The sequence below is a fragment of the Podarcis liolepis genome (assembly GCF_965112155.1).
Source record: "Podarcis liolepis genome assembly, chromosome: 2".
NCBI classification, from domain to species: Eukaryota; Metazoa; Chordata; class Lepidosauria; order Squamata; family Lacertidae; genus Podarcis; species Podarcis liolepis.
The window spans coordinates 2,537,503-2,559,633 of record NC_139555.1 but is presented as its reverse complement, the minus strand read 5'-3'; the positions used below and the strand labels follow the sequence as shown (position 1 = coordinate 2,559,633).

Genomic DNA, 22,131 nt, shown 5'->3' with positions numbered 1-22,131 from the left:
AATGCAGGATTATTTGCAGCTGCCCAAACGGAGATCAAACCTGCAACACTGGCCTTACCAGCACCACACTCTTAACCAACTGAGCTCTCCTCTCCCTAGATTTCATCCAAAGTCTCATCTATCCCTCCTTCAGTGGCATTCTGAAAGTTAGTCTTAATCTCTTTTTTTAAGAAGGCATTTGGGTTGTAGTTAACTGCTTTATTTATTGTACTGGTTTATTAATCTGCTGAAATGATTCTGTAGGTGTACTGTGGGACTGTGTGTTCTTCCTCACCCCACTATTTTTTGTGTTCATTTTTTTTAAATTCGTCAGCTGCTTTTTTATAAGGAAAGGTGGGGTTCCAAATGTTTTAAATAAGCAAACAAACGTTCTGTCCTGCCTCTCACCAATAGCTACCTGGCTGAGCTGCTGTTTCTGATGGAAAAGCTCCGTCGCCTTGTCCGACGGCACCAAAATATCCTCCAGCGCTACCATGTACAGTACTTGTCCCACTTCGATGCCCAGGTGCTCAGCAACATTATCCAGGTATGGGAGCTGCAAGGAAGGAGGAAGACGTGTGGTTGGTGGGATTATGTGTGGTAGTCTCTAGGAGCTCCCAATTCCAGTGAGATTCCTTAGTACCAAAGAGATGTGAGAAAGGAGAGAATGGACAAAAATGGAGAGAAGGATAAAAATGCTGCAAATTAGGCATATATCAGTGTTAGGGGTGCATGCGTTGCATGCAAATAGTCCCTGGCAATCTCCAGGTTCCCAGATCGCAGATACTAGAGCAGACTGCTAGTGAGAGTCGACAAATCTAAGAACTGTAGAGTTGGAAGGGTCCAAAAGCCTCATTTAGTCGAACCTTCACAATGCAAAAAGAGCAGCTTTTCTCAACCCAGTCCCCTACAGATATTTTGAATTACAGCTCCCTTCAGCGATGATGGGTGTTATAGTCCAATGACATCTATTCTGGAGGGCATCAGGCTGGGCAAGGCTGAAATGGACCAACAGGCTGGCATGGTGTAAAGCAGCTTGACACAGTCTGCTGTGATGCTGTAGAGCAGAATCCTGTTCACAAGGCGGCTGCTCGCATGCAGTAGGGTGAAGCAATTTGCCCTGGGTGGACAGTGCAACCCCTGCCCCTGCTGTTGCACCGCTAACAGCCGCGCCACAGCTTTACCTGTGCCACTGTTGCTGCCACCACAGTGCCCTTGCCCTCACCACTAACACGCCCTCACCCCTGCCATTGTGTCATGGTGGCAGTGTGGACACAACGGTGGTGCAGGGAGAGGTGCCAGATCTGCTGGGGGTGGGGGCAACACGTTTTGCCTACGGAGACAAAACATCCCAGGCCTCCCCACAATTCACAAGCGAGAAATTATACAAGAGAACAAAGGGGGCACTCTGGGATTATATCCTTGTCCTGAGGCCATCATTTCTTGAGTTTGTGAGTAGCCTCACTGCCCAAAGACACTCAAGGGATGTACAGGTTTAAAACTGGCACATCAATTAATTAACTAATCACATTCACTGAAATCCATTGCAAACAAGCTACTGTATATAAATGCAAATAAAGCACTAGCCTCATCTCTGAGCCCTATTGCCTCTTGCAGGACCTGACTGTGTGCCCTGAAGAGGAGTCTGTGATTATGTCATCCTTTGTGAACTCACTCTCATCCCTAACCATCAAGCAAGGTAATTATTGTGTCAACTGGAGGTTGCTATGGATGGATGTGGGCATTTTAACCCTTCCTGTACAAGAGTAACTCAAACTGAGTGCCAAGGGAGGGTTAGGCTCTGTGACTGGAATATATTTGGCAAGTTGTGCATAATTTGTGTGGTTTTGTTTGAATCCTGCTTGTGTTAGCAGTGGGGTGGGGAAAATATTTCTGACTGAAGGAAGCTCTGCCGGCTTTAGCTTCTGAGAGTTGACCCCGGAGGCTGACCCACATTCAAGGCTATGTGTGAATTTGACAGGGTCCTGATGAGTCATAAAGGTCAGTGGTCTCCCCATTGGGGATTGAACCCTGGTCTCCCGTGTGACAAGCGGGGATACTTATCACTATACTAACGAGGAGTTGACAGGGTCCTGATGCCTAGAGCAAAGCTGTTGGCGTTTGGTGTAAGGACAAGTTGAAAAAGGTAAAGGGGACCCCTGGCCGTTAGGTCCAGTCACGGATGACTCTGGGGTTGCGGCGCTCATCTCACTCTATAGGCAGGGGGAGCTGGCATTTGTCTCCAGACAGCTTCTGGGTCACGTGGCCAGCATGACTAAGCCACTTCTGGCAAACCAGAGCAACGCACGGAAACGCCGTTTACCTTCCCGCCGGAGCGGTACCTATTTATCTACTTGCACTTTGACGTGCTTTCAAACTGCTAGGTGGGCAGGAGCAGGGACCGAGCAACGGGAGCTCACCCTGTTGCGGGGGATTCGAACCACTGACCTTCCGATCAGCAAGCTCTAGGCTCTGTGGTTTAGACCACAGCACCCCCTCGTCCCATAAGGACAGGTTGTAGGTGCAAGTAAAAACGGAACCCACTGCATCCAGGAACAAAGGGATGGTACTTAAACTCCTTATAAACTCCTCTAGAATGGGCTATCGGAAGGCAAATCATTTTTCTAGGAGGAGGCCTGTCTTCCCACTGCATTTCATCCTAAATTTTCTCATCTGTAAGGCCTTTGAATGGTGGGAGAGACCCCTGTGGCTCTTTCTAGCAACTGTGCCTCTGTTAAATACTTTTCTTCTTTGCAGTTGAGGAGAAGAAGAAATTTGAATTTTCTGGGCTGCGGCTGGACTGGTTCAGGCTGCAGGTAAGATTCTTTGCCAGGATTTGCTCCTCTTCCTCTTCTGCCCCAGCCACATGCCGGTGGAGAGGTGGAGACGATGTCCTGTGCAGTGGGAGCCCTTGCTGCCTCTTAGGACTTTGCATGCTGCCTGCTTGGCTGAGGGGCTGGGGCATCTGGAGGGGATCACAGTCAAACACACAGGGGAGTGCTGGCTGGTCTTGTTTATCCCCACTTGAAATCTATTTTTTCCTAGAAGTTGGGAGGAGGAGAAGCAGGGGAAATTAGCTGCTTAAGGAGAGAGGTATGAAGAGGTAAACAACAGACAAAACAAGCTGCCCAAGTCTCCTCCTTCCCCGTGTATTTAAACCTTTCCCTGCTTTCTCTGTTGTTGGTGCTGGGAGGCTGCAGATACCCCATGGAGCCAGGCTGCTTTCATGTGGGAGGGCTCTGAATGAGGTATAACTGTGAACCACTCTGACATGACAAACCCTGTGTTGCAGTTCACACACTGAGGAAGTAGGGGCTAAAGAGTCTTTTGCCTGTGCTGCTAGCCTGGAAATACATAATTTTATTTATTTATTTATTTATTTATTTATTTATTTATTTATTTATTTGATTGATTGATTGATTGATTGATTGATTGATTGATTTATATACCACCCTTTATCTAAAGAAGCCAGGGCGGTGTAGAGCATTAAGAACATAATTTACAGAGCATTTTTTAAAAAGTAATACAGAGCATAATAATAGATAGCATAATAATAACAATCCAAATAACAGCCCCCCCCCCCCCGCATCTAACAGGCCATAGATTATTTAATGACCAAAGGCCTGTGTAAAGAGGAAGGCTTTTACCTGGGGCTAAAGACATGTAACCATGCAAAGTCTAAGTTGTTGGCCCTTCAGCCTTTGCCAGCTTCAATATACATCCCTCTTAGGTGCATCAAGGCTGCCCAGCCTTTGTTTGAAGACCTCAGGTGGCCTTTCTATTGACAAATGCTGTTCCTGCCATCAAGAAGCATTTCTTGATGCTTTAGCTAAAGTTCTGTCTGTCTGTTTCTCTCTCTGTTTGTGTATTCTGATTTATCTGGTACATCTATGGTAGTGGATTGGCTTTCTGACTTCTGCCATTGTCTTAACAGTGGCAACAATTAAAAAACCTCCAGTCTTTTTTAAATTCAGTTGCCAAAAAAGAATGCTTTGGGGGGTATCCAAAGGAGTGGTACAGTACACCTCAGGTGCCCCGCAACTTACGTGCAGTCAAAGGAATGTGCGGCATCGGGAAATAAAAAAATAATTCAATTCAAACCCGCAAATGGTGGGAGAAAGCTGGAGAGTCCTCATAACTTATGAGGAGACCCACCCGGAGGCCCAAAGAGGATGTCAGTGAGGCTGGAGGAAGCCCTGAAGAGACTGGGGGTGCAGCGGGGCTTTGCTCAGGCTGCCCAGCCTCCCTGCCTGACTGCTGATGTGCAGGGTAGCGCAGCCGCCACCGCTGTCCTGCATGTCCACCAGCCGCCTGCCGGCCCCAGAGCTTCAATTCTAGTTGTGGATATTTTGGGATGCAGTATTTTTGGTATGTATTGGAGAAAGAGCGGCAGAGAGGGTGTGTAGAGGGTGCTCCCCACTTCACATGATTCCACTTATGTATGCAGAAGCCTCCATGGAAGTGGGGAGCCCCCTGCACAGCACTTGTGAGCTTGGTTGGGGAACTGATCACAAATTCCTGGGATGGGCATGGGCCCAGAGGCATCCTGTTCTTTAACACTTAACATGTGTTTGCCTGGCTAAGTCGCTGTTTTGGACCTGCCTCTTGTTGGTGGATCTCAAGGCTCTAGTGAATAACAAAAGTAGATTCCACATTCCTGAGGACTGAACCTGCATATTCCATAATGACTGAGTCCAGCATTAGCGTGTGTGTGTAAATGAGCCATCACAGATACACGTACAATTTTACTGTTTTTTGATTAACACTCAAAATGTAATATTGCTCCGGGGAAAGTAGCCCATCCAGGAGAAGAAAAACTCTGATCCTAAACCTCTGCTGCCCAGCGGCTATACTCATTCATGAGAAAGGCTTCGGGAGTAAACCCCAAGGAAAAATCCTGCAAGAAGATTCCCCAAGGAAAAATCTGTACCCACTGCCTTGTGGGACATGTTTGGGAGCCTATTGTATGCCTCCTTCCAGCAACTCCTACAGTCCAGCTGGTACCAAATGTGTTACTCTGCTTTCCTTTGGACTGTATCAGTGAGGCCAAGAGGTCTTGTTGTCTGGGCAGTCCAGGACCTCTACACACGCTGCCCAGGCTTGCACCCTGGAAAGGTCACTTCAGTGTGGCTAATGCAGCAAAAGTAATGTGGAAGGCAGCAATTACAGGTTGCTGGTCTCTGCAGCCACAGCAGGTGCTGTGATTCTCCAGCAGTTTGGCTTGCTCCTGGAAAAACACCCCATTGTCTCGAGACAGAAGGATGCCAACAACAGCAGTGTACTACTCTCAGTGTTTAGGGTGAAGTGTCAGAGAACATGGGTTCTTTCTCCCAAGGAATATCTTTTCCCCCCTTCCAATAGGCGTACACCAGCGTTAGTAAGGCTCCCTTGCAACTGCGGGAGAATCATGACATTGCCAAGGTGATGAATCTCATCGTCTTTCACACTAAGATGCTGGACTCGGTGGAGGACTTGATGGTCGAGACATCGGACCTCTCTATATTCTGGTGTGTATATGGCATGGAGGAAGGGAATAGTGACAGCAGAGCAGATTTGGGGCACACAGGGTGGAGCATGTCGGCTACCAGAACACATGCATCCTGGCATAAAATATTTCAGTCAATGCATTTAATTTGCATAGTTGTCTGGTTTGGTTTTACATGGCAAATGTTGGGAGTTTTTTTGAAGGGAAGGTTAGAAAATAAAGGCCCCACCATAGGCAGGTTCTCTGGGTATGAAGAATGAAGAAAAGAGGGTGCCAATTCACACAACCATCCTGGCTGCAGTGTGGTACTGTTTGTTGCCAGCTCAGATTGTGCTAAGGAGGTGATGAGCAAGTGTGTGAAAGTGTGTGAGTTGAGGAGAGTTGAGAAAAATAAGGAGGAGGGACTAAGAAAAAGGAGATAAAGATGAAAATGGTGGTGCAAAGGGGTATGTAAATAAGGAGGGAGTAGGAGGCATGGAGGGAGCACCTGCCCCCACAGATCAAGTACAGTGGTACCTCGGGTTAAGTACTTAATTCATTCTGGATGTCCGTTCTTAACCTGAAACTGTTCTTAACCTGAAGCACCACTTTAGCTAATGGGGCCTCCTGCTGCTGCTGCGCTGCCGGAGCACAATTTCTGTTCTCATCCTGGAGCAAAGTTCTTAACCCAAGGTACTATTTCTGGGTTAGCGGAGTCTGTAACCTGAAGTGTATGTAACCTGAAGCGTATGCAACCCGAGGTACCACTGTATACACTTCCAGAGTTAAATACCTTACCTCTGGTAAATGAGCCACGTATCCGCTAGAGAGCTGTGAAAATTTGTGTCTTGGGCTTTTTACACTCATCTATCCATGTGCTATCTGAAACCAAAGGGGTGGATTGGTTATCAGACATAAAAAAAAATTCCAGCTCTCCTACCCCCCTACCATGGTTTCTCAACTTTTAAAAACCCATGTCCCCTTTTAGCTAACTTTGACATTCCATACACACACTTTGAACCTGGCTTCCTTAATTATTTTATTTGAGTTTTCTGATGGATTGAAATTTTTGACTTTTAATTATTTACAGTACTTACTTTGTACATAATTTTTGGAAACACTCCTTCCCCACCCCAAAATATTTATATGCAATGCTGGGCTCGATGGACTTACAGTCTTACTCTGTGTAAGGCAACTTCATGTGTGCCCTTGATTGCTCCCACTTGCCCTGGTTCATGACATCTCACTTCCTTTAACAGTTTCTATGTGCGCCTCTTGGAGAAACTCTTTGCATCCACCATGGAGGAGCCATCAATGTTGCGCTATTCCATTGCTTTCCCGCTTCTGTGTGCCGACTTCAGCCATGCCTCCCATCCATTGTGCCCTGAGGAGGTGCGTATGCAAGGGATGGGGAGGGCAAGGAGAAGCAGCTGGAGCTAAAAGAGCAAAGACGCCAAGTGTCAAATCACCGATATGCCCTTACTGGGCTTATATGAGTTCGGCTTTCATGCCCCTGCCTTGTAGTCAGAGCTGGGTCTACTTTGAGATAAAAATGTCAAATCCTGCACCAAGATAACCAGAAAAGCAGAACTTTGTCCACTGTATTCATTTATGTAAATGAAGCTTATTATTTGAATAATTTATTCTGTGTGGGTTTGAAAATACAGGGCCAGATTCAGGTGACCTGGTGTACTAGTACAAGGACTCCCATGAAAGCAGTGGGACTCTCACATTTCCTCCAGAGGGCCAGGAGAACCCCCAAATAGCATGGGGAGGGGAGGGGAAATTGTTCCATCTGGCAAGCAGAAATGCTTTTGCAGACGGAATGATCATAATAGTGTGGCGCTGAATTCCACCCTTACTTTTGTTTAATTTAAGCTGCAACTTTCTAGGAAGTAAGCCTTACTGAACACGGCAGACCTTTCTTTGGATTAAAAAATGCATAGGATTAAGCTGGTAGGCCTGCAGATTTATGCTCACTTTACTCAAGAATAAATCCCACTGTCGGGGGACAGAGAGCTTCGCACTACTGGAGGCTACAGTGACAGCAGGCCTTTGGAGCACCATTCTTTTAACCCTGTCTTGTGATGATGAACAAGAAAAGTGCCCACTCACAGCCTCTGAGAGGGGCAGCCAGCAGAGACTTGCAGCAAGCATGGCACCTAAGGCTGCCTTGTAGATCTCAGGCGCTTCTTTCTTCTCCTGGTTCAGTATCCTCATCTGCAGAGCTGTGCCTTGGGTCTGTGCAACAATTTCCTGGAAGAGATGGCTAAACAGGCTTGCACTTGTATCCTGGATGCCTCTGCTGAACAGCGCAACCTGAGTGAGCAGGTAGGAAGCCAACTCCTTTATGGACGCTGGGGAATGGGCATCGGAGGCAGATCTGGGACTGGCATGAAGAGAGTGGGAAAATTGGCAGAATCCTAGTGGAGTTCTGTGCAGCATAGGATAGCGCAATCACTATTCTGTGATTGGAGCATATGGGGCAGGGGACAGGGGAAGATCGGGCAGAATGTATGACTAATTCAGCTTGCCAGACATTTCCTGGGCATGTTGAATGCAGAAATGATGGTTGGCCAAAATGGAATGAAAGAGGGAAACCCAGGTAGATAAAATCTGATTTGGAAACTTGAAGATATCTTGCACTTTGAATGACAAGTTTGAATCCTCCTGTTTTATCATTGTGTTACATTTATTTCCCACCCAATGCAGCTCACAGTAAAATCCAATGTCTCATAAAGAGGCAAAACTACAATAAAATGGTATAAAAATCATACGAGAGCAGATAAAAACAAAAAAAACTGCACGGATTGTTGGCTTGATGAATCGGGTTTGTTCTTCCTCTCTGCATGAGGCCTGTGTTGTGTACTTGTTCTTGGCTGATCTGCAGAATGAGCACTGATGTGCAAAGGATCTTACTGGCATAACAGGTTGATAATCCAATCTCTTCTGGAACACATTCAAATAAGCATCAAAAGCAGAGTTAAAATCTTACAATCCTGGTTGCAGTCTCTTGGGCAGGACAAAGGAATGATAGGATTTGATTTGATATTCCACTTTTCCAATAACAAATGTTGAGCTCAGAGTGGCTCACAATAATCATCATAACATTGCAATCACTGTATTATCAAACACAGTTGCATATGAACGAAGCAAACAACAACAGCAACAAATTCATTAAAACAATTAATACAATTCAATACTGTCAGGGTACAGTGGTACCTCTGGTTACGTACTTAATTCGTTCCAGAGGTCCGTACTTAACCTGAAACTGTTCTTAACCTGAAGACCACTTTAGCTAATGGGGCCTCCAGCTGCTGCCGTGCCGCTGGAGCATGATTTCTGTTCTCATCCTGAAGCAAAGTTCTTAACCCGAGGTACTATTTCTGCGTTAGCGGAGTCTGTAACCTGAAGCGTATGTAACCTGAACTGTATATCAGTGTTTCCCAACCACTGTTCCGCGGCACACTAGTGTGCCGCGAGATGTTGCCTGGTGTGCCGCGGGGAAAATTACAAAATTCGAAAGATTTTTTTTTTTAAAGTCAAATTTTCGATTGGGGCGCCGTCACTAGATGACCCCTGGGGTTCCCTCCCTCCCTCCCGCTCTGCGCCTCCCTCCTCCTCCTCCTCCGGGGAGGCCCTTCCTGGCTCTCGGCCAAGGCTTGGCGGCTGCCACTCACTCACTAGCTCGCCCACCCGTCCCTCCATCCCTGCACCCGGCCTCTCCCCCTCCGTCCCAAGCGCGGGGGCTGCCGGGATCCGTAGTCCCCTCGCCCTTGGGCTCCGTGCCCGCGCGGGGTGCGCAAACTACGTTTCCCAGCGTGGCCTGGCGGGCCGGGCATTTTGTTTGAAGCGCTCTTCTCCCGGCCATGGAATGAGCGCAGCGGCGGCGGCCGGGCAGGCAGGGGCTCTTCCGCGCAGACCCCGCGCAGCCTGCCTGCGCCCCCGCGGAGATCGGGCGGCAGGATGGAGCCCGGGGATCCCCGCGGAGGCGGAGCCGGAGGCTGCCCCCCAGGTAGGGCTGCGTCGGGGTTTTTTTATTTTTGCAATGCTGCATCCGCGCCGGAGGGGACGCATCGGACCGCGGGGAGACCCCTTGGCGGGCGTGCAAGGCAATGCATGCGTGCAGGCGTTGCATGGAGTGCAGTGCAATGCAATGGCAACGCGGCGCCCTGCATGCATGCATGCAACTTCCACCGGCGCTCCGGACTTGGCAGGTGAGGGGGGTCCCCAGTGGGCGGCAGAGAGAGCCGGGAGGGCGAAGGGGAGCCGGGGGGAGCAGCGCTGCTCCCCGAGCCGAGCCCGGGGGGAAACTTCGGCGTCGTTGCGCCGGGTGTTGGAAGCGGAGGCTGGCGGGGGCCCCTCACCTGCAAAACCTGGTCGCCTCTCATATATTTCGTGCATTGCATTCATCGCCCGCTTTCTCCTCCAAGGAGCTCCCGGGGGCCGTGTGGTTCTCCCCGTGTTATCCTCGCAACAATAGCCCTGCCAGGTGGGTCAGGCGAGTGGCCCAAGGGAGCACCCAGGGATTGTCCTGGCCAGGTGGGGTGATTTGAACCCTGCTCTCTGCCCGGTCTTCGTCCTCATTTAGCCCCCACATGTGCATGACTGTGCATGACTGAGGTTTTCCCCCCTCGTCTTGGCTATGGTGTGAGTCTGTGCTGTTAATTAATGGGGTTCTGCCTTCGGAGAAGATGAGCCAGCCCTCAAGGAGGTGATTATGTAATTTGCTAGCAATTCATGTCCCTCCAGGCGTGACGCTGCGCGCTGACGTCACGGGGCTGTAATGGTGGTGTGCCTCGAGATTTTTTTCATGAAACAAGTGTGCCTTTGCCCAAAAAAGGTTGGGAAACACTGCTGTATATAACCCGAGGTACCACTGTAAATCAAAATATTGGAAAGAGCTGCTGAGCACAAGCCCTGTGACAGATGACATCTTCTCTCTGGGAAAGTGCTTCCATCTTCTGTCAGTGCAGCAGGCAGCACTCTCCCAGGCAGTGAGATCCTCCACACTTTTAATGGAATGGAACCCAGGGTGAAGTTATGCCAATGAGGCTGTGTAGCTATGATGAAAGAGGTTCATTCAGTTCTTAGTGGCTCCTGTTAAGTCTTGGATAGTTTGGGAAGGAGCAAAAACTGCACACTTCCCTGGTACTGAGAGAACACTCCCACATGCAAGAGGAGTTCGCTGTGACTGTAGGCACAATGCAAAAAGGGGGACAGCCGGAGTGAGGAGTCCGCAAAGGATTTATCAGAATAACTGCCTTGTACAGATTCCTGGTGACCAGGGACTGGCTGTTGAAGCAAGGATTGCCCAGGGAATAATTTTTCTCCACCCCCACCTCACCCCTGCTACCCTTGTGCTCTGAACCACAGACCCCAAGGAGGGCTTGTGCAAGTGATTGGGTGCAGGGTTACCAAAAATGGATGCCTAGAATGCCAGAATAGCCAGTTCTAGCACTTTATTAAGGAAAGATTCAAACTTATAACACAGCGTGCAGGGCCTCACTGGCTTTACAGACACGTGAGGGGCACCACAACAGTGAGAGGTCCTCATGACATGTCTGCGCCCAAGCAAACAGGCCTTATGCGCAAAGCAGCATATGTCAGTTTCCCCAGAACCTCCCATCACACCTGGCTGGTGAGGCCATAGATGACAGTTATCCAAAGCTTCTCCCCTCTCTTGGCTTAGAGCCCAGCATCCCAAGCAAGGCCAAAGATAAGCACAGCATCAAAGCATGCCAATTAGCATATATCAAAGCAAGGAAACGTAAATATAGACAAGCTCATTATTTCAACAACTACCAATTATTTTGGGGTCATCTTGACTACCAAGATGGTGCTTGCAGGCCTTCCAGAACATTTCACCTTTGGTTCAACACACCTTGTGATTTGCAGCAGACCCACCCACACATAACCCCCTCACCTCTTTTATGTCTCCCAGCTCTTACCCAAGCACTGTGCTGCAACCATCAGCAAGGCTCGGAACAAGAGGACCCAAAAAGCATTGTCCAAGAAGGGAGAGCCAGAGAGGGACAAGCCTGGTGCAGAGAGCCACCGGAAAGACCGCAGCCTGGTCACCAAGTAAGGCCACAATGAACCCATGCAGCACGTCATGGGCAACGTTAATGCTTAAACTTCTTCATACCAGCACAATTGAAGCCTTACGGCAGTGTTTCTCAAACTTGGGTCTCCAACTGTTGTTGGACTACAACTTCCATCATCCCTAACCACTGGTCCTGCTAGCTAGGGATGATGGGAGTTGTAGTCCAACAACAGCTAGAGACCCAAGTTTGAGAAACACTGCCATACGGTTAAAACAGGACTGAGGGTGCACTTAAAATGATACCACCCCACCAGTCAAGCGTGCAAAGACCTGTCTGGTGGTTAGCATGGAAAATGCCATTAATCCTAGTTGTTTTGCAAGGTGTTTCTATGCTCTGGCTCCAAGTAGGGGGAAGTCAAAACAAATGTTGTGTGGAAGGTGCATGCTCTCACATCTCCTTACGTTCTGGAGTTTTAACTTAAAAAGCAGTCATGGCAGTTCCATTTTTTTATTGAAGCAATGGCTGCAAGAGAGGGGATGTTTAAACTTCCCACCATTTCCCCCTGGCTGAAATTGCTCGCTGACCCGAAGCTATTCATAATTTCAGAAATAAAAGACAGGCATAATATGGTATATGTATTTCCTGCCCAGCAGGGCTAATAGCAGCTTTGGAGCGGGGAAGCTTGGTCAGGAAAACAGTACAGGGGGAAGGGTTATTTTTCTGCAGTGGAGGAGGGATCCTCAAATGGGTTGTTGCAGGACTCTGCAAATTAGGCTACTGTTTTCACCCAGGGTGAGAGGATGACATCCCTAGTTCCTTCCTGCCCACCTTCCTATGCAGGGCACGTGGGAGGGGTCCTCTAAAACTGCTGCTCCAATCAAAATTGGAGCATTCCTGGCCCCCACCCCATCTTCTTTTTGAAGTTTGTTTTAAAGTCAGAAGATCAGTCACGTCTTATTTTGCCCTTTAGTTGTAGTGGTAAATAAGGCTAAAGCGGCCAGAGGTGGGCAGTGTTTCCCCTGCACATGGCAGAAAGCTTGCCTATAGCTGTCCTGCCCCCCACCCAAAAAATGTGGAATATTCTCCCACAAAACACCGCACGGTGGTGCCATTGCAGGGTCTCTCGAACTAGAGACTTGCCAGTCAGAGATGGAATGAATGAGCTCCAATTTTCCCAGCAGTGAGGTACAAGTCTGACACTGGGAACATCCATAGTTCCTAATATGTATTTGTGGGGTGGGGTGCTTCCCTGAAGGGAGAACTAGAATGGCGGCAGCAAGATGTGATTCTGGTGTCCTTAGGGAACCAGAGGAGGGAATGAATGGGAGGACCAAAACCAGTTACACTCTGTGCTTTTGGGGTGGAGTGCAGGCTTGGGAGAGTGGGTGATCGATAAACTAATGGCATTTCATGCTTTAAATGACTTGCTACATGTTGAATATTCAATATAATTGGGCCTGTTTGACCAGAGATAGGGCATTTTGGTTATAATAGGTTGCATTTTCATATACATATTGTGTGTGTGTAAACAGACATGATCAGAAGAGCAGGGGATGGAAAGACAGCGTATCCTACTGCCCCTCCTTCTGTCCTTGGCTCTTACATCTGACCTGTGAAGTGCTTCTGGAGTTGGACTGATGAGGTTCTCGCCTGGCCAGTACTTCTCTGCCTCCTGCAAACCAGGCAGTCGGTATCAATTGCTCTAACCCACCATCATTTTCTCCCCACCCCCACTTCCAGTCTGGACAAGCTGCACCTGACGCTGACTGAGATCTGCTGGAGCCTGAACAACGTGACCAGTTTTGCTGTCTTTGAGCACACTGTGACTCCAGCAGAGTACCTCAGCAGCCAGCTGGAGACACGCCTTAGCAGGTACAGGACGTGAGGGGCGCAGCAGGAAGTGATGTGGCACTATTCATTAGGGGTCTGTTCTTGAGAGAAGCCATAGAAGTACACAGCTATGGTGCATGTGCTACAGCTTTTGCTCAGTAGTGCCGGTTATGTGGGATAGGCAGGAAGGTGACAGTGGGGTGGATTTGTTAGATATGAACACTTGAGTCTTGCTTAATTACACTGAAGTGTAATTAAGCTGGCTGCCACCAAAGTGCTGCTGCTGTCCTCTGTCCCATGCACTTGCTTCTGTTGGCTTGGTGCTTCAGTCCTGGTGACTGCATCTCCTGAACATGGGCTGGTAAGATTTCACAATTTGAGCTAGCTGACCTCGTATTTAGCAAAACTTAACTTAATCGGCAAAGCTGTTGAGGTTAGGTTTTGCGGCAGGGTCTTACAGCAGGCTTTGACTGCCATGCCAGAGGTGAGAATTTTTGCCATTTACCATCTAAGCCAAAGGGTGTTTCCTCTGGGAACTGTCTTCTGCTCTTCTAAAATGCCCATTCAGTTACCAACACCTACTAGGTTGCTCTCTTCCCCTTAGTAATGACATTGTTATTTTGATAGTGAGGGCTTTTTAAAAGAAGCATGTATCTGTTATGAAACTGTTTGATTTGTCTTTGTGGAAACATTATGGGTAACAATGTATTGTAGGTGTTTTCATATTTTAATTTTTGTTTCGTCATTCTTTGTGGCAAAGTGCTTATGGCTAACTGTATGGAGAAAGAGCAGTCAGCAAATCAAGTGATTGCTGCAAAGATTAAAGTCCCAGAACAGAGCTGGCAGGATCACAGCGAAGCACTTGATATTCTCTCTTTTTTTAAAAAAATAATATTTATTAAAACTTTAAGAATTACAGAAAGAAGTAAAAAAGAAAAGAAAAAATAAACAATACCAATCAATACATTACAGTACATATAAAAAACAAAACAAAAGACACAATACATCAAAACAGACAAAAGCAAAAACAATTAAAAACACATCCAATATTTCCATATCTTTATCTTTCATTAACTTGTTTCATCGACCTCCTCACACCTCCCTTTTTTGTATTCTAGTTAATAATTATTTCAGCAAATCCTTTCCATCTTTCACTGTTTCCTGTCATTTAATTGTCTTATTTTATTTTAACCTTGTCTTACCATTAAAACCCTAAAACTTATTTATACTTAACTCCTTATAACATTTCTACTAAAGCCGTATAATTTTATTCCAACATTTTTCTAACACTCATTAATTTTACAATATTTCTCTAAATAAATTTTTAAACTTTTTTCCAATCTTCTTCCACCGTCTCTTCTCCCTGGTCTCAGATTCTGTCAGTCCTTTCTATCAATTCCATATGGTCCATCAACCCTGGTGATCTTCTGTCCGAGGCTCTTAACTCTTTTCCATGTCCCTTCTGCAGATCTTCTTCATATTTATACATGCACTTTACTTTATCTTCTGCTGATCTTGTTCTTAATTTCCTTCCTTTGGCACTGAGGAGTAGATCTCGGGGAAACTCCAACCTAACAATGTCTTTATTCCTTCTCGACAGGTCAGCCCATTCTCCATAGTCAGAACTAAAGTCCAAAAGATATTTCCAAGCATGTTTCATAATCCCTCCAAAGCTAAAGGCCCCCACAACTCCAATCTCCCCCTGACCCAAATCCAGATCCCAAAAGCCAGAACATCCCTGCATAAGGGGATCCATCCAACTTTCCTTCTCCAATCCAAGCGGGTGTAAGGCCGGGGCTCTCTCCACTTGTATTACTTGAGGTTCAACAACAACTTTCTCCTTCGTCTTCTCCACAGCTTGCCATATCAAAACAGATTCCTGAATCAATTCCTGAGTAGTTTCTGTATAGGTATTCACTTTTTGTCCCAAATCAGTCATTTTTTGTCCCAAATTGTCAATTTTAATAATCATCACATCCGTCTTCTCATGAAGCTGTTCCAATAAAGCACTTGTCTTGCAAAATGCAATCACTAAGACTTCTTCTGTCGACATTCTTGTCCAAGGTCAATCTCTGATTCTCATGGTCTTTAATCTCTGCAGCTGGAAAATTCCCCAGCTCCACTCCTGCAACAGTTTCAAAAGCTCCCTCTAGGGGAAACAATTTCTATTTGTACCTGTCCTTTTAAACACAGATCCAGCAACAAAGTTAGTTTCGATTTCCAGTTACTTTTGCTCCTTCTTAAGTGCAAAAGGAGACAATGGAAACAATATATTTCTCTTATTTAACTATCTGTCAACATACATTTTATTCACAGTCAATGAACTTTCCCAAAACGTCGATCTTACTGGCAGCCCGTTCCCAGGTTCAAAACGGTGGTAATTTATCTTTCTTCACTCTCTCTCCTGCAGGCTTAGGCGATCTAAAATTTCCCCCCTCTTCTCCTGCTTCCAAGGGGGGTTTAGTAATTTTAACCGATGGAGATTTAATCCTTTACAAAAGACTTTCCAGACTTTAGCTTACAACGTCTTTGCTTCAATCTATTTACAAAAGAGGAAGGCGGACTTCCTGTTTGAAACCTTCCCGTTTCGGTGCCAAATTAAGATGCTTAAAGATCCAATTTTCTGTTCTACTCACGGGTAGTTGTTTAAAGTCCAATTGTCCACAGGAAAAAGTCAGCGCTCTCCAGCAACAGCAATGCAGCTTCACTCCGTGAAAGAAGCAGTCGATTCGAAGCACCGCGCCGCTCACCCCACGTTGCTCCGGATCCCCAAAACCGGGTTTCCCCGCGAGTAGGGGAGGCGCAAAAGGTGCCAGCCGAATCCCACGTCCACAGGCTTCTCCCGCCTGTGGTTTTTAGTGGGTCTCCGCCTCGCCGTGGCAGTCCAGACCCTGATTTCCACGGAGCGGATTCCTCCCGATCAGAGGAAATCCGCCATTACCGGAGGCGTTAACCCGGAAGTCTCCGAAGCACTTGATATTCTCATCACCCTGACAGGAGCTGGGCTGGGCTCAGCGCTGGCTAATTAGTTGAGCAATGGGGAGCAGATGCTCAAACTTTGCTAATTTTCAAAGGACCACTATTTCCCCCAAAGCAACAGCATTCAGTCCTTGCAATTCTCCCCATGGCTGCTTCTTGGCAGCCAGCTGGAAAACTCAGGCTTGTGTCTCCTTCTCTGGCTACATTTATGTTTTTCTCGTACTGCCATCTACCTCACCCCCCCGCCGCTGCCAGTAGAGCACAGATTTCAGTCCCAAACATCCAAGTAGATATGACCTGTCTTCCTTGCCTGGAACATCACCTGATCCTCAGTGCTCATTAAGAAAACAAGCTATTCAACATAGCACTACATATTGGGAAACTTTAGCTTGAGAGGTAGGCAGAGTGATGAACATCAAGCTGTGGTGTTTGGGTGCTTTTTTCTTTTGGCCAATGTACATCCAATAAACATTCACATCCCCACCCCCAGGTCTTTGGTGCGGCTGGCAAAGCCAAACCCAAGCTCCCCAGAACTGGCACGTCCCTCAGAAGCGTTGGCAGGTGTGCAGGCCTATACCACTTTCCTGGTTTCACTGATGCATCGCATAGGTCTGGATACTGGGCGCCTCCTCCGCAACGTGCTTCTGCAGCAGACCCAGCCCCTGGATGCAAGTGGGGAACAGACCCTCACCACACTCTATACCAACTGGTATGTGGCTGGGAAAATGGAGGGGCTGGTTGGGGCATTGCACTGTCATGGTAGGCAGGACATAATTTTTTTCAAGACCCTCTAGGACGAGCCCCTGAATCTGCTTTAAATGCCAATATTTCAGATATTAATGAAGAGAGTTCTCCTAAGTATATGCAGAGAGCTTTCCCTAAGCACTGAGCAGCCTCACTCATGCATATGGAAACAAAGGACCAGCAGATATGGCTCAGCTCTGTCATCTCTGTCTCTCTCCTTTAAAAAAAGGTCAGTAGCAGTAGTAAGAGAGGCAGGTAGGTGTCAGGTAGTTGTTACTCTGGCCCAAAGTCCTGTTTAAGGAGGTTTTCCCATAGGCATGGCTCCTCTCCCCCACCTGCTAATCAGCTGACTCCTCCAGCAGCATTTTGTTGAGCTAAATTATATCATGTTTCCTTTGCTGTCACTCCCAGGTACCTGGAGTCACTATTGCGCCAGGCCAGCATGGGCTCCATTGTCCTTTCCCCATCAATGCAGACCTTTGTCAGTATACCCAAAGAAGGGGAACAGACCTTCAGTGCTGAAGAGTTTTCTGATGTTTCAGGTAGGTGCTCACACACCCAGTCTGGAGCATCCAAGGCTTAGTTGCAGTAGTGGTTCTTGAGCTGAATTTGGCAACAAGACTGACCACAGTGATGCCACGATGAGTGGTTATTCGGCCAGGAATGGAGAGGGGTGGGGTCATGATCTCACTCTTCAAATACTCAAGTGCTTGGCACATACAAAGACTTGTTCTTTCCCGCCCTAGCCATCAGGACTAATGTTATTTTAGGAAAAACCTTAATGGTAAGAGCTATTTGACAGTGGAACCATTGGTGATAGGCTCTCCCATGCTCCTTTGGACAGGCATCTGTTTATGATGCTCTTGCATTGTGCATTCCTGCATTGTGACAGTGGTTGGACTGAACTGTCTATGAGTGCCCCTCCAATTGTATGGTTCTGTGACTTTGCTACTCAGTAGAAGTCACAAAATCCATTAGCAAGCCCATTTTTTTATCTTGGGCAAACAGTCATGCGGATTATAGTGGATGTTTAAAACTGAAGAAGCAGTCCATAGTAAGGTATGGAGAAGCAAGTAAAGGAGGATAGAAGCTGGAGCTCAGGAAGTTGGAGGAAGCAGAGAGTAATCCATATCTGGCTTCCAAAATATTCATGGTTAGGATTTGACCTGTCCTGAAAGGAGTGTTCAGCCAAACAGAAGACAGGGCGTAGAGGAGCCAATGAGAGCTTGAGATGTCCTGCACAATGCAGAGAAAGGTGGGCAAGGCCTCTCAGTTTGTCTAGCTGGCATAGGCCTCTGTTGCTGCCTGCATAATCGAGAGAGGAACCAGCACTTGGCAGACATCCACAGGGAACAGCAATAAAGAATTGGTCACACTGTGGCTACTGCTAGTCTGCAAAGTATGCTGTTACCTTTTCCTCCCTCTGCAGAGATGCGAGCCCTGGCAGAACTCCTTGGGCCCTACGGAATGAAGTTCCTAAGTGATAACCTCATGTGGCACATCACCTCGCAAATGGTGGAGCTGAAGGTATGAAGCCAGGAGGAGAAGGGAGCTTGCTGCAATTTGCTGTCCTGCAACTCAGCTCTGACATATCGTGTGAACAGTGGTTCAGGGGCACTGATTAAAACAGAGCATCTGAGTGTTATAAATGTCCTTTTGTTTTGTGGGAAGGAATGGGCAGGTTGGAGCTGGACTGCTATTGAAAAAAGGAGCTTCCGTATGTCTGTGCCTCTGTTGATTCACATGCATCAGTGGAACCAACTGATTTGCTGATTGCTGTGCTACCACTGGGTTCTTCTGTGCGACTGACCCACAGGGTTGAGGGAGTTGGTCACCCACTGATGAGAGTACAATCCTGGTTTGCAGGGTGGTGCATCAGACACCACTCAGTTGAACACTCAAGGCTATCCTTTGTTGTCAACCAATTGCTCAAGGCCTCAGAAGGAAGAAAAGAGAGTTGTCTATCAACCATGTGCCTTCTCATCCTAGTTTCTGACTCTGAAACAAGCTCTTGAGATCCTTCTTCCTTAGCATGTCATTCACATGTGTAGCCACACCCATTTCCTGTTTCCTGTGAGTGGGCCTTTACAGCAAAGCAGACCATAGTCCCTTCTCTTGGCTGGGGAGTGTTTGGGGCCAGAAGGGTGGCAGCATCAAGCTCCTTCCCTCTGGGTTGACAGCCAGGGAAGACACAGGTGTCCATCACCTCTCTGACTGGGCTGCTGTTCCTTCATGGTTGGACTCAGCCCCTATCTCCTTCCCCTTCCACCCTCTCTCAGCATCTTGCCACCTCTCACCACCACCTTAGTGTGGGGTATTTCTTAAACTCATGCACAACATCAGGACCGTGGTTGGTGCTGAGCTGCCCTGTCAGGACATCATCTTATATGGCCAGTTTTCAAAGTCTGTGTGATAGAACTTTATTTTCTTCTTTTTAGAAACTAGTGACAGAGAATATGGATGTACTGGTTCAGATCCGATCTAACTTCTACCAGCCAGAGCAGATGGCCGCACTGCTACCCCGCCTAACTGGTAGGTGACAGGCAAAGGTTACGCACGGCCTCAGTTCTTCTGTTCTCTGCTCCAGAAGCCACCAAGCAGCCACCTGAATGGCTAAATTTGGAGTGAAGCAACAACTGAAATAGTCCTTTGCTGCTTGTGAGCAGCGATTTTTAAAAAGCCATTGCAAATAGGCAAAGGAATTCTCATGAATGTAGGTTTGTATAACTCAGTAAAGTTCCGAAAACACTCCAGAAGATGTAGCGCTGTAAGAATGCCTGCTCAAAGATCCAAATAATGAAACCACAGTACACCTCCCTACTGGGGTTTCTGTCCTAAAGTGGGTTGGACTGTACTGTTTTCCATAGAATTAACCAAGCAAGTTATGCACATCCAGGAATTCTGTGGCTGCTAGAAAATTGAGACCAATAACCATGTGCTCTCCACAGCCGCCGAAAATGTTCTGAAGAGGATGACCATAATTGGGGAGATTCTGTGGTTCAGGTCCCTGGCGCAAGAGGGCCTTCAAGAGGTGAGTGATCGCAAATCTGTGTATGCATTCCCAGCCACACCCAGAGGAAAAGCATTCATTCCTGCTCCTTGATTTCCTTTTGATCATGCTGGATGATAAAATATAATGGCTTTATGCAGCAGGACTTATGGGAAGGGCAGGCAACCCAGCATTATAGCAAGCAAGAAGAATCAGCACTTCTCTGCTGCATCACTTTTTGCATTCTGACTCTTGACAGGTGTTCACCAATCACTGCCCTTTTCTGATGGGCCCCATCGAGTGCCTGAAGGAATTTGTCGATCCTGACATGGACATAAAGGTGAATTTAACTCTATTTGGTATTAAAAATGCCTGGGAAGAGTCTGTTATATAACTTAGCTTCTGCCAGGTGAGTCAGTTCCCCTGCGTGCTTCCAGAATGCTACTGTGACAGTAGCCTTGGTTCTTTGAATCCCACATTCCCAGGCTTAGCATGTCTAAACTGTTTCTCTTCAGCCTCTACCCTGCCCCAAACGGTGTTCAGATGGTGGGTTCACATGTGGCATTATCTTGGGTGGAGGTAGGGAACCATTATCATCCCTAGGGCTGCATTCCTTTTGGGTGAGCCTTCGGGGGCCCACATGGCAGTGGAACAATAAATGTATTTTTTTACCACTTTTGGGGAGGCTTGTGTCTATGCACACTCGCCCATTCCTCTCTATCCTCCACCCAGGCAAGCAAGAAGCATGATCAGAGTTCGAGGACACGTTCTAGCCAGGCATAAACACCCAAGGAAGATGCAGAAGAGGGCTGATAAGGGGTGTGGCCTCAGGACTGTCCCGAGAGCCAGATAAAGAGGCTTCGGGAGCCACAGTTGGGGTCTGAAGCTCCCCCTTCCCAATCTAAGAAGAGGCAGTGAAAATTAATGTGTGGATTGAAAGACTAAATGAAGTAAAGTCATTGCTGAGTACGATGGGAAAAGCTGCTTGCTGCCAAAACAGACTTGATAAAGGTCTCTCTCTGCCTGATACCTGCTATAATTTGATGACAGTGGTGTTGTCTATGAGCCAGTTTACAACAATAGGAGCTGTGTAAGGCAGCCTTCACAAACCGGGTGCCTTCAGGATGCTTCGGACTGCAGCTCTCATTGTTGAACTTGCCCTGTTTCTCCAAGGGGTGGGGAGGTCAAGGAGCACAGCATTTACCAAGGTTGGATTTCCTTTGCTCAGTGCAAACTGTGCTTGAGTAAACCAATTGAAATTAATGGGCATGACTAACAGTGGGTCTACTCAGAGTATAAGTTGGTTGGATACAACTCCAGGAAAACAAGGACTGAGTAAAAGGCCTAGGTTTAGGGCCATCTAGGTTGCAAAGCTGCAGTTCCTTTCATGGGTGAAAATTTCATGGGTAGCTTTATCTGGGCTGCTTCATGAAATTCTAGAGGTAATTGGAACCTCTGGAAATTGCAAGGAGCATTGAAGTATGTACTAAAGCTGGAGTGGGGAGCCTCACCTGTGCTCCTCTAGATGTTGTTGGACAGCATTTCCCACCAACCCTGGCCGTTGGTCATGTGGGCTCAGAAGGATGAGATTTGGACTCCAGCATGCATGCTCCTGCTCAAGGCCATGCAGCTCATGTTTTATGGAGGCGCTGGATGCAGAAAAGCAACGGTATGGTTGAAAACTACTTCTTAATCATTTGCTTATGAATTTTCTACCCAGATTTCTCTGGCTGCCTTGTCTCGGTGTACAGGTGACCACGCCAGGAGTTCTGGCAGTTTGAATTCCCCTACTGCATTGAATATGACGTTTGCTCTGGGTCCTGCCACTAGGGGCGTCTGTTCACCAGAGTATTTGGCTCCTGTGCCATCCCTTTCCCTAAGGTCCATGAATAATCATAGTTTAGAGGTCCCGGGCCCTGAGGAAGTCAGATTATCCTCCACCAGGGCCAGGGTCTTCTCAGTGATGGCTCTGACCTGGTGGAATGCTCTATCCCATGAGACTAGGGCCCTGCAGGATTTAATCTCCTTCCTGTAAGAGAGCTATTCCGCCTGGCTTTCAATTTGAATTTAGCCTGATCTTTTATTCCCCTCCCTTCCAT

The 22,131-nt window shown here is 47.4% G+C and overlaps 2 protein-coding genes across 6 annotated transcripts in view; one reads left to right on the top strand and one right to left on the bottom strand.

Annotated features, from left to right (window-relative positions):
- LOC310699149 (histone H2B 5-like) overlaps nucleotides 1-22,131 on the bottom strand; it is a 960,349-nt gene that overhangs the window by 20,385 nt on the left and 917,833 nt on the right. The window lies entirely within an intron of this gene.
- Nucleotides 1-22,131, top strand: part of NCKAP1L (NCK associated protein 1 like) — an 88,231-nt gene that overhangs the window by 44,691 nt on the left and 21,409 nt on the right. For all 5 annotated transcript variants that reach the window (XM_083486227.1, XM_083486226.1, XM_083486228.1 and 2 more), the window contains 14 exons: nucleotides 394-526; nucleotides 1,597-1,678; nucleotides 2,737-2,795; nucleotides 5,341-5,486; nucleotides 6,703-6,835; nucleotides 7,655-7,774; nucleotides 11,388-11,527; nucleotides 13,231-13,362; nucleotides 16,790-17,008; nucleotides 17,455-17,585; nucleotides 18,473-18,570; nucleotides 19,482-19,575; nucleotides 19,992-20,074; nucleotides 20,292-20,372. In XM_083486227.1, coding sequence (XP_083342353.1) covers nucleotides 394-526; nucleotides 1,597-1,678; nucleotides 2,737-2,795; nucleotides 5,341-5,486; nucleotides 6,703-6,835; nucleotides 7,655-7,774; nucleotides 11,388-11,527; nucleotides 13,231-13,362; nucleotides 16,790-17,008; nucleotides 17,455-17,585; nucleotides 18,473-18,570; nucleotides 19,482-19,575; nucleotides 19,992-20,074; nucleotides 20,292-20,372 — 1,651 coding nt within the window. The remainder of the gene's footprint in view (nucleotides 1-393; nucleotides 527-1,596; nucleotides 1,679-2,736; nucleotides 2,796-5,340; nucleotides 5,487-6,702; nucleotides 6,836-7,654; nucleotides 7,775-11,387; nucleotides 11,528-13,230; nucleotides 13,363-16,789; nucleotides 17,009-17,454; nucleotides 17,586-18,472; nucleotides 18,571-19,481; nucleotides 19,576-19,991; nucleotides 20,075-20,291; nucleotides 20,373-22,131) is intronic.